General features: G+C 36.7%; 1 protein-coding gene across 5 annotated transcripts in view; it reads left to right on the forward strand.

Annotated features, from left to right (window-relative positions):
- LOC141359585 (heterogeneous nuclear ribonucleoprotein C-like) overlaps positions 1-12,474 on the forward strand; it is a 42,914-nt gene that overhangs the window by 3,337 nt on the left and 27,103 nt on the right. The window contains exons 1-3 of one of the 5 annotated variants that reach the window (XM_073862266.1): positions 1,591-1,699; positions 2,759-2,854; positions 5,189-5,453. In XM_073862266.1, coding sequence (XP_073718367.1) covers positions 2,771-2,854; positions 5,189-5,453 — 349 coding nt within the window. In that variant the 5' untranslated portion in view covers positions 1,591-1,699; positions 2,759-2,770. Of the gene's footprint in view, positions 1-1,590; positions 1,700-2,758; positions 2,855-5,188; positions 5,454-12,474 lie in introns of those variants that run through there. The other 4 variants (XM_073862262.1, XM_073862264.1, XM_073862263.1 and 1 more) reach the window with 4 other exon arrangements.

The raw sequence follows: 12,474 nt of genomic DNA on the forward strand, positions 1-12,474 counted from the left end.
TCAATTGATCCCATGGTTTGAAAGGTCCAATTTGCAGTTTTAATGCTGCTTCAAAGGGCTCCCCAACTTTAGGCATAAGGATGCCTACTCTGAACTTTCAACTTTGTGTTTCATGTTTCTTACATTGTGTCCTCCTATAAAGCTGCTTTTTGACAGTGTAACTGAAAAGCACATTACAAACCAACGTAATATGTATTGAATAAGGCTCTTATTTAAAAAAAAACCAGAACTTATCTTACACTAGACCTGATGCATGTCGCGACCCTAAATTTAAAGCAACACTAAAGAACTCTGGCTCTTTGCTCACCCTACAGGTTAGAAGCGTAATTGTTCATTACCACTGTCGTAAATACTGCAGCATAGCTGGCTCTGATTGGATTGTAGGTCTGCCGTAAAGCAAGTTTTTGTAGTTTTCACTCGAACTACAGGACCACTACCCGACGGTTGGAAACTTCTTTAGTGCGGTTTTGGCCGATAGAGGGCTGCAAAGCGAATGTGAAAGTGCCGTTCACCCTGTTTTGAGTGGATGAACCACTGAAACTTTTTTGGAAACGTTATTTTAAGGTAAAAAAAACTCTTTGGTGTTGCTTTAAGGTCATGCATGACGTATGCGAAACTACGGCTTAAGTGTGGAGAAGGAAAACCATTCAGAAGTTGATGTATGTATAAATGACACGTTAATGGCCTTGTGTCAGTTTATTTGTTAAAATGGTCCGTATGTGTGTGTTTTGCATGTTATGCATGACCTTTCAACGTAAGGTCGCGCTGGCGCATCACACGGCTAGTGCAAGACAAGAACTTTAGAGCTCTTTGAAGCTGCATTCAAACTACTGTACAATTTGGACCTTCAAACCGTTGGGCTCATTTATATGAAGAAAAATTCTGGAATGTTTTTTTTTCAAAAACTCAATTACTTTTCAAATGAAGAAAGAAAGACATACAAAACATCTTGGATCACATGGAGGTTAGTAAATTGGCAGGAACTTTTCTTATGAAAGTGGAGTTATCCTTATGATTATAAGCCAGAGAACCTCTTTTATTGCTATTTAGCACCATTTTGAGCGTAGTCTCAATTCTAAATTAGATTGTGAGTATCAAAGTTTTATTTTATTTATTTACAGAATGGTCTTTATGGTCTATGCAGTAAATATTTTTTTTTACAGTTTTACAGTCACATTTGTTTCCAAATGTAAGAATTCTACAGACCACAAAGATTTTTTTGTTGCAGTATGGGCTCTCTAAGTAACAGTGCCTATCCAAATGCATCATTGCAGAGTGTAAACAAAAGTGAATTTATCAGGCCACAGTGTTGGGGAACCCTGGTCTAGACTAAACTCCGTATATATTAGTATGCTTCTGTTTACCGCATACACATTTTTGTGTTCACACACAATATTACATAGTTTGTCCCTTTAAAGTCAAACAAGCCCACATTTAACTCAAATTTGTGTATTTGGCCATGACTGCTGAAATTAAACACAAAAATGTAACTGTGTTAGAGTTGTGCTTATTATGATGTAAATAAAAATTGGCCTATAAGCTGTAGAAGTATAGTTCATGCAGTATTTTGTACTTTATGTATGTGTGCAGGTATTGGTCATTCAGCCAATGAAATTACTGAAGTTTCGATGTGACTTGTGATAACTGCACCTTTTACAGCCTAATTTGCATTCAAATCATGGAGTCTGGTCTAAAAACTGTAAGTTGTCAGAATACTAACTTTTTTTATTTAAAATTGTGGTTTTGCTTCAGATTTCACAAAGTGGCAAACCAACAGTAAATGGTTTATTGTACAAAAGTATATTAAATGTATCAATATCATAAACTGCATAATAATTAATATGACAGGGTGAATAAAAATGGACCTTTTTAAAAAGCAGTGGATGTGTAATAATTGGGAAGTTTATTTTGCTGTCATAACATATTGTGGTTAACAGCATTTTATTTATCTGCATTTAATTATGTTTTTTTTTTCTTGTTCGCTATATTCTATCAGTAGAGCACGAACCTGCAAAACACCCCTTTAAAAATTGTGAAGTCTTTACAGTTATTACAATTCTGATTTCACTCTGAACCATAATATTTAGCACAGTCAAAATCTGATTGTGGGGGAAACAAAATGAGAGGTGTCTTCCAGGGAATTAGGTTGTTCGTTTTGTTTAAGCAGAATAAAGATAGGATTTCAATGTCTTCATTAATACTTGGATAAAAGGAAACTTAGGTGATTAATTTTAAGTGATAGAAACTAGAAAGAACGCTTATAGATTAGGAAAGTTGTAGATTAACTAAAGAAAACAGTGTGTAGTTAGCATTTAAAGAGTAAATTAATGGCAAGCCATTATTGTGTTAAATTCCATATTACATATTGTAAACCGTTGCTGGGTCTAATTGGCCTATTGTTAATTAAGTGAATTATCCACTGTCTTCACTGGTCTCTAAGGTCATTTGAAGATTAAAATTTCATTTGTGAAAACCTCAACTCCATTTAAGCCTGAAGTGATTATTCTCCTACTCTTAAACTCTGCCAGCAACTGGCTTTCACACCCCATTCTTTTTAATTTTATGCACTGACATTCATCCTTTGTTCTGTGGGCTATATTTAAAGCTGAGAGCATAATCATTTTAATCTTTTGACACAGTAGTTTATGTTTATTTTAGCAGATGATTTGATGCATTATGCTTTTGTTTACTTTGGAGAGTGGCATGGTGACAGGCTTTCCATTTTTCTTTGGTTGTATTTCTTGATTATATTCCTTAGCTTAACCACTAGATGTCAGTAAATGAACACAACTGCACACTAAACTGCTTGTTTGACCTTGGAAATGTTAAGATTGGTGACATTCGTGAAAGTGAGGTGGGTAATGTTTTACAAAATGACACTGACCATGTGGTGCAGCACTGTTAACACGTTGCCATTGTCAAATCAATTAAAATATTGAATATTATAATAATATTTACACACTTTATTAAATATACTGTATTACAAAATATAAAAAACAAAGACACTTTGCATATGTCCTTTTAAAGTCAGTATTTATTTAGTTAGTTAAACTTTTTTGTATTTGTTCCACATTGCATGTGTGTTAATATCTATGATGCATAATTTAACGGGTAACATTAACACCCAGCACTGGTACCTTTAGATATGACAGGTGAACGTCCATATGACCACAATTAAATTAACAGCATATGTTTTACTAGTTATACATTTAAATTCAATAGTTTTAACAATATATAGACATTTGCTATTACATCAATTAAGGTTCTGCAACTTTATTACTAAGTTCTTTAATGGTGTAGTCACAGTATAAAATGCAGGGAGTGCAGAATTATTAGGCAAGTTGTATTTTTGAGGATTACTTTTGTTATTGTACAACTACAGTGCTCTTGGTCAATTCAAAATGTTAACAAACCCTCAAACCTGAACATTTAAGTAGTAAAAGTGACATTTTGGCTTTCTTAAGAGAATATTTCTATGTACATCATTATTAGGCAACTAAAGATTTTACCATCTCACTTGTTTTATTTTCACCTGTTAAAGTGAGAATAATAAACAAACTCTACATTTACAAAAAAAAATAATAAAACAATAAAAAATAAAAAAAATATAGACTCAGTGACCAATATAGCCACCCTTCTTTTCGATAACAGTCACAAGCCTTCCATTCACAGATTCAGTCAGTTTCTTGATCTGGTCTGAACCAACATTTTGTGCAGCCACAACCACAGCCTCCCAGACACTGTTCAGAGAGGTGTACTGTTTACCTTCACTGTAAATGTCCTGCTTAAGAAGGGATCAAAAGGTCTCAATAGGGTTTAAGTCAGGTGAAGAAGGAGCCATGTCATTAGTTTTTCACCTTTGGGGCCTTTGCTGGCTAGCCACTCAGTTGAGTGCTTTGATGCGTGTGCTGAAGCGTTGTCTTGCATAAAAAAGTCTTGTTGGGGGATGCAGATTTTTTCCTGTGCCACTGCTTGAAGAAAGTGTCTTCTAAAAATTGGCAGTAGGTCTGAGAGTTGTTTTTTATTTCCATTTTCAACCCAAAAAGATCCAACCAGCTCATCTTTAATAATACCTGTCTGTGCCTGCGTGCCTGTAATGTGGAGGACGCTTTCTTCAAGCAGTGGTGCAGGAGAGAGTTTGCATCTTTCAAGGAGACTGATTATTTTGTAGGACGGCGCTCCATCGCATGCATCACAGGTGCTCCGCTGCGTGGCTGGCCAGTAAAGGCCTTAGAGATGAAAAACTAATGCCATGGCCCCCTTCTTCACCTGACTTAAACCCTATTGAGACCTTTTGATCCCTTCTTAAGCAGGACATTTACAGTGAAGGTAAACAGTACACCTCTCTGAACAGTGTCTGGGAGGCTGTGGTTGCGTCTGCACAAAACGCTGGTTCAGAACAGATCAAGAAACTGACCGAATCCGCGACTGGAAGGCCCGTGACTGTTATCGAAAAGAAGGGTGGCTATATTGGTCACTGAGTCTATATATATATTTTTTTTATTGTTTTATTATTATTTTTTTTGTAAATGTAGAGTTTGTTTATTATTCTCACTTTAACAGTTGAAAAAAAACAAGTGAGATGATAAAATCTTTGTTTTTCATTTAGTTGCCTAATAATTCTGCACACTAATAGTTGCCTAATAATGATGTACATAGAAATATTCTCTTAATAAAGCCAAAATTTCACTTGTACTACTTAAATGTTCAGGTTTGAGGGTTTGTTAACATTTTGAATTGTCCAAGAGCACTGTAGTTGTACAATAACAAAAGTAATCCTCAAAAATACAACTTGCCTAATAATTCTGCACTCCCTGTATTAGCTGCCTTAAAATTTTAAGTTAAATCAACTTGGATTTACCAGTAATTTTAACTTACTATTAATGACCTTGATTAGTTGTTAGCCTATAGCTTATAAAATAAAGTTTAAAGAAGTCAACTTCATTTTATAAGTTGTTGCAACTCATCTCTTGTCAAGATAAAAGTAAGTTGACATGATTTGTAAATCTGAGTTGATCCTAGTAAAAATCAGATTACCTTTTGGTCATAGATTCTTTTGCTTTAATTTAAATTCATGTAAGTTTTACTTAGGTTGGCCGTTGTTTAATATACTGTACAAACTAATTTCTGTCTCTGTCCATCTCTTTTACCCTCTCTGTTTCCTATCTATTTCACTTTTCTCACCCAGTCTTACCCCACAACCAGTAGCCTAATGGCCAGTAACGTAACCAACAAGACAGATCCACGGTCTCTAAACTCCCGTGTGTTCATTGGCAACCTAAATACTTTGCTGGTCACCAAGGGTGATGTAGAGGCCATCTTCAGTAAGTACGGCAAGATAGTAGGCTGCTCCGTGCACAAGGGCTTCGCGTTTGTTCAATACGCCAATGAGAGGAATGCTAGAGCGGCGGTAGCAGGAGAGGATGGGAGGATGATTGTTGGACAAGTGCTTGGTGAGTAGAACTACTTTCTATCCACATTTTTTATTGCCGGGTAAGAACGTTTTGCTGATCCAAATTGTAGATTTTTTTTTGCATTATCTGATGACATTTTGTGGTTGTGATTTTGGTATGAAAAAACAGATATGGGAAAATGTTTAAACTAAATGTGTACAAACAAAAGGCCAACATTGAATAATAATTCAGGTTTCTAGGTCGTTTTTGACCAGGAATAATGTGATTGTGTTTTGCTCTGTGCTGGGGTGATAAAAAGATAATTTAGTCTTGACCCAAACAGATGTAAACTGTAAAAAGTAAAGAGTTGAATTTACTTGGAAAATGCATAGAAACTGATTAACTCAAAATTTTCAAGCAATAATAAGTTTTAAAAAAGTATAAATACTTAATTTCATTAAAGGGGACATATCATGAAAATCTGACTTTTCCATGTTTAAGTACCAGTTCTTGTATCAACCTAGAAAATGTGAAAAGATCAACCCAGTAACTTAGTTTTGGTAAACCATTCTCTGCAAGCATATGAAAAAATAGGTAATTGAAATTTGGCTCCCCTTGTGATGTCAGAAGGGGATAAAACAACCACGGCACTGCCTTTTAGTGCAGAGATCAACTCATTTGCATTTAAAAGAACACAGCCAAAAACTGCACATTTTTGCTCACACCTACAAAGTGGCAATTTTACATGCTATAATACATTTTCTATTTGGTATTTTGAGCTAAAACTTCACATACAGTCTTGTTCAAAGTGGTAGTAGTGCAGTGTGACTAGCCAGAATGGTCAAGGTTTTTAGTGTATTTTTTGTTGCTGCGTGGCAAACAAGTTACCAGTAGGTTCCGTAGATTCTCAGAAAACATACAAGACCCAGCATTCATGATGTGCGCGCTCTTGGGGCTGTGCAATTGGGGTATTAGTTGAAAGGGGTGTGTTCAAAAAAATAGCAGTGTCTACCTTTGACTGTACAAACTCAAAACTATTTTGTACAAACATTTTTTTTTCTGGGATTTAGCAATCCTGTGAATCACTAAACTAATATTTAGTTGTATGACCACAGTTTTTTAAAACTGCTTGACATCTGTGTGGCATGGAGTCAACCAACTTGTGGCACCTCTCAGCTGTTATTCCACTCCATGATTCTTTAACAACATTCCACAATTCATTCACATTTCTTGGTTTTACAGCATTTTTGATATCACCCCACAAGTTCTCAATTGGATTAAGGTCTGGAGATTGGGCTGGCCACTCCATAACATAAATTTTGTCGGTTTGGAACCAAGACTTTGCCCGTTTACTAGTGTGTTTTGGGTCATTGTCTTGTTGAAAAAACCATTTCAAGGGCATGTCCTCTTCAGCATAGGGCAACATGACCTCTTCAAGTATTTTAACATATGCAAACTGATCCATGATCCCTAGTATGCGATAAATAGGCCCAACACCATAGTAGGAGAAACATCATGATGCTTGCACCTCCATGCTTCACTGTCTTCACTGTGTACTGTGGCTTGAATTCAGAGTTTGGGGGTCGTCTCACAAACTGCCTGTGGCCCTTGGACCCAAAAAGAACAATTTTACTCTCATCAGTCCACAAAATGTTCCTCCATTTCTCTTTAGGCCAGTTGATGTGTTCTTTGGCAAATTGTAACCTCTTCTGCACATGCCTTTTTTTTAACAGAGGGACTTTGCGGGGGATTCTTGAAAATAGATTAGCTTCACACAGACGTCTTCTAACTGTCACAGTACTTACAGGTAAATCCACACTGTCTTTGATCATCCTGGAGGTGATCATTGGCTGAGCCTTTGCCATTCTGGTTATTCTTCTATCCATTTTGATGGTTCTCTTCCGTTTTCTTCCACGTCTCTCTGGTTTTGCTCTCCATTTTAAGGCATTGGAGATCATTTTAGCTGAACAGCCCACCATTTTATGCACCTCTTTATAGGTTTTCCCCTCTCCAATCAACTTTTTAATCAAAGTACGCTGTTCTTCTGAACAATGTCTTGAACGACCCATTTTCTCAGCTTTCAAATGCATGTTCAACAAGTGTTGGCTTCATCCTTAAATAGGGGCCACCTGATTCACACCTGTTTCTTCACAAAATTGATGACCTCAGTTATTGAATGCCACACTGCTGTTTTTTTGAACACACCCCTTTCAACTAATTCAACTACTTGCCCAATTGCACAGCCGTGGGAGCGTGCGTATCATGAGTGCTGGGTCTCGTTTGTTTTCTGGGAATCTACTGAGCCTACGGGTGGCTGGTTTGCCACGTAGCAATAAAAAAATATACTAAAACCTTGATTATTCTGGTTAGTCACATTGTACTGCTATTATTTTGAACAATACTGTAAGTACTCTGAGGACACCAAAGATTGATTTGTAATCTTAAAAAAGTCTTGTGAAATCTCCCCTTTAAATTCAGTGCTCATGTAGACTATACTTAAATTGATCAGTTCACTTAAGTTGGTGTTTATATAGTGTACTATAGCAGGGGTTCTCAACTTCTGTCCTCGGGGCCCAAACTTCAGTCCTAGGGGCCCCCCTCCCAGAATGTTTTAGATGTCTCCCTATATGAAACACCTTATTGCACTCATCAGGCTCCTTCCAGAATGTTTGAAACATTTCCTTAATTAACACACTAACAAACTGATGAACTGAAACAAGTGTTTTATAAGAATTTCCGGCTGAATTACCTTCTGTTTTCTGAAAGTGTAGGGGTAAGCGGTATAAATAGAAATGGGCCTTAAGTATACTGGCCCTCATTTATCAAAAGTGCGTACACCAAATTTCCAGCGTACACCTGGCGTACACTCAAAACCACCGTGACTTTGAGATTTATCAATATAGACGTTGGCGTACAGCACGCTCAAATCCTATGCCAGCTCAGAAATAAATTCCTAACACAACAAAATGCACTGACAAACTAAAATAGTATATGATATATTATGACCCACTATAAAAAACAACAACATAGTAATTTTAAACTTAAGTGTTTTTTGTGCAACATAAACTTCAATGTTTAATTTGTGTGACTATACCAAAGGACACTGAAAGACACCGTACTAGTGGAAGTGCGCATGCGCATGAGTCCTGTTGGCGCTGTTTTATATTACCCTGCTGGGTTAAAGTGTTTAGTTTTGGTTTGTTGCCTGTGGCTGTGTAAACTGTAAATTGAATACACACTACAGATGTTTATGTAATAAATACGTCGGGTTTGGATTGATTGTGGACTCTTCACTCATTTCTTCAATTATCTTAAGTAAATGTAAAGAGTTTTACATATTACGTCAAAGTTATAAAAAATATGAAACTGCGACTGAGGTGCAATGAGGATTCATGCTATAATTACCCCACCCCACCAGGTGGCGGTAATGCACCATTAAAGGTAGTTGCCAACCGCCATAAAACTGAAAGAAGAAGAAGCGAAGAGGCGTGTGAATGTGGCGCGAATCTTCCACCCATCATCACCAGTGTTGCCAGATTTGCGGTTTTCCCGCACAATTGGGCTATTTTGAAAATACAGTTGCAGGAAAAATTTTGGAGCCGCGGGTTGCGTTTTTTTGGGCTAGTTTTATAATGTGCCGCTGCCGCGAAAATGTTTATCTGTAGACTTATTACATGAACGTTCTTTTTTTTCCTAATGTGCATTAATCCCCTAAGCAATACCTGTCAACTCAAGGACCGCAGCAACATCAGGAAGTCAGTGGAAAAGTGAGTGGAGTGGTGCATTTTGCTCTTAATATCACGTCAGAAATAAGAAATTACCTTACGTAAGAAGTTATGTCTGTACTGAGAGGATATTTACAGACCATGTGAACCCATCTTTGTATGATCTTTTCAAGTTAAATAAAAAAATTTAATACAGAGGTAGTATGTTAAAAGGGCAGAGTTCATATTCTGTCTCAAAATGGCATGGTTGGGTACACTTAGATGTTTTAAAGATAATCTTAAGAAGTACTAAAGTATATTTTTTGTATATTTAGAACAGAATCGTGTGTGAAAATAGAGCACTTTAAGTGCATAGTTTTCATTCCTTTTGGGCGGGTTTTAAGTTGTCATTGGGCTGGAAATTTTTCTTGGACCTGGCAACCCTGATCATCACAGAGAGAAGCCCAACCAACGGCCAGATTACAGAAAGCTCTGGACTGCTCATAGCAGGGATTTTCGGGGCTGTCCTGGAGGACCACTGGTGCTGCACATTTTGCATGTTTCCCTTTTGTGACACACCCTGATTCAGTTACCTTACACACCCAGTTCAAGTCTTGCAGTCTCTACTAATGAGCTGAAAATTTAAACCAGGTGTGTCTAATGAGGGAGACATGCAAATTGTGCAGTACTAGTGGTCCTCCAGGACAACTTTGAAAACCCCTGGCTCATAGGACTGACCTATGTTTACTGCACTCTGAAATCTGTGTTGGTATAGGTTTATTGCACTCTGTGTTGGTTACTGGACCGACCTGTTTATTGCAGACTGTGAAATCTGTTGGTTACTTGACTGTTTGCACTATTTAAAATGTGCTTTTTTATTAAAGTTTTTATAACCCTTTAAAGCTTTGTTTCATTTTATAAAATGTTATTTGGTATGTTAATGTGGTCCTGTTTTCAACGTTGAAAAGTTGTACAAATTTGACGGCTTTTCAATTTTCATTTTCAACCTTCACTGGACCGTAATTAGATGTTGAAGATCGACCTGTTTTCAACATTGAAAAGTTGTACAAATTTGATGTCTTTTCAATTTTCATTTTCAACCTTCACTGGACCGTAATTAGATGTTGAAGATCGACCTGTTTTCAATGTTGAAAAGTTGTACAAATTTGACTTCTTTTCAATTTTCATTTTCAACCTTCACTGGACCGTAATTAGACGTTGAAGATCGACCTGTTTTCAACGCTGAAAAGTTGTAAAAATTTGACGTCTTTTCAATTTTCATTTTCAACCTTCACTGGACCGTAATTAGATGTTGAAGATCGACCTGTTTTCAACGTTGAAAAGTTGGACAAATTTGACGTCTTTTCAATTTTCATTTTCAACCTTCACTGGACCGTAATTAGACGTTGAAGATCGACCTGTTTTCAACGCTGAAAAGTTGTAAAAATTTGACGTCTTTTCAATTTTCATTTTCAACCTTCACTGGACCGTAATTAGATGTTGAAGATCGACCTGTTTTCAACGTTGAAAAGTTGGACAAATTTGACGTCTTTTCAATTTTTATTTTCAACCTTCAGTGGACCAAAATTAGACGTTGAAGGTTTACGTCTACTCAACGTCCAATAGACGACTTTTTGCTAGCTGGGGAGATACTGTAAAAGTTAGCAAATATTCATCCTGGAATCTGAAGCGGCACATTGCAAGAAAGCACAAAGATGTGCTACGAAAACATGGTAATGCATCAAAAGGTAAGCTAGTTACATACCATTCGATGATAAATAATTAAATTCAATTTTATTTATATAGCGCTTTTCACAATAGTTAATTGTGTCAAAGCAGCTTTACATTAATAGAAGCAGTGAAAAGCACAGAAAAACGACAGATAGCACAACATAATACACGATAGCATAAGCAGGTAAATTTGCTGTGGCTATGACTCAACATTATAAGCGAGCGTATTACTAATGTAACATCTAGTTAAGCCCAAGAAGGCTGCCTCCCCGGGTTAAAAAAACCCCTAGGAGAAAAAAAAGCTACACATGAATAGGTAAGGTAAAATGCTTGTGTTGAATGAAGCCGTAAATCCGATCATGATGACATGCGGACAAAATCATGACCACGAATTATCTTTTATGCTACATTATGGAGACTTCTTTTTCTTAGTCTAACGCAGTGGTGTAGTCTAGATTTTTGTAGTGAGTATACTGTGATTTTTCCCTCTCACCTTTATGCTGACTCGTCCCAGCGCAACGCACCACCACACTCACAGATGCATACAGTATGGATCTTCATGTAACGGAGCATTCTGAAAGTGTACTCATAAACACATAAACTGAATGTGTTATCAACATGTCAGTTTATTATAAGAAAAAAAAGAGTTTAACAGCCAATGGGTTTACAGCTGGGGAAACTGGACTGATTTTTAGACTGTTTTAGTGTTAATCAACATCTAATGCGGGGCCAAAACTTACTCAACTGTTAATTAACATTAAATAAACTGTTTACAATCTTCAATCCGTGGCTAACACATGCATTGAAGAAGAAAAATATCCACTCTTTCAATAGCTATTATCTGACAACTATTGATAACATTACCATGTGTAATTTAATGGTGTAAATGTTTTTAATTAATACACATTTAAGATGACCATGAATTAACTCTAATTTGCATAGTCATTGATATAAAAAGCTTATTTTTTGCATATAATACAATCATTGTCTAAAAATGAAAATAGGCTTTTACTTTTATTATTACAAGACCATCATGTAGCCTAATATTAGACACCAAAACCAAAGTGAAGAAAATTATCTTTAATTTGCAAGTCTGAACTGAACATCAACGCAGACATGAATTTCCTCACAGAAGTTTAAGATCATATACATCTTGAACGTAGATATATAAATGAACACAGAGAAGGAAAGTTTAACACTGTAAAGCACAAGCAAACATGCTGAAGGCAGCTAAAAACCATCAGGATATAATCACGGGCTTATTTTATTGCACTTGAAACCTTACCTCCAGATAAAGTATTAAACTGGACTGATGATTTAAATGTTGTTTACTCACATGTGCGTTGTTAACTCTCGGATTTCATGTTGAAGCACTGCTCCACTCGTTCACTTCTCCACATGGACAATTCCTGTTTGTTTACAGTGTCGCGTGAGCAGCTACACTGCAGGTTCGAGTTCATTTGGCGCTAAGCAGACCTCTTGGCAGGGCCGGCGCCACGAGGGGGCGTAAGGGGGCGTCGCCCCCTCATCGGCACTCTCTCGCCCCCTCAGATCACCATTAATGTTGAATGGGATTTTAATGATAATATTTTATTGAAAAATCACATTTGCCTTGTGTATTTTCTTCCTAAAGTGAATTTTACGGT

This window comes from Misgurnus anguillicaudatus, chromosome 23, assembly GCF_027580225.2.
Source record: "Misgurnus anguillicaudatus chromosome 23, ASM2758022v2, whole genome shotgun sequence".
Lineage (NCBI taxonomy): Eukaryota > Metazoa > Chordata > Actinopteri > Cypriniformes > Cobitidae > Misgurnus > Misgurnus anguillicaudatus.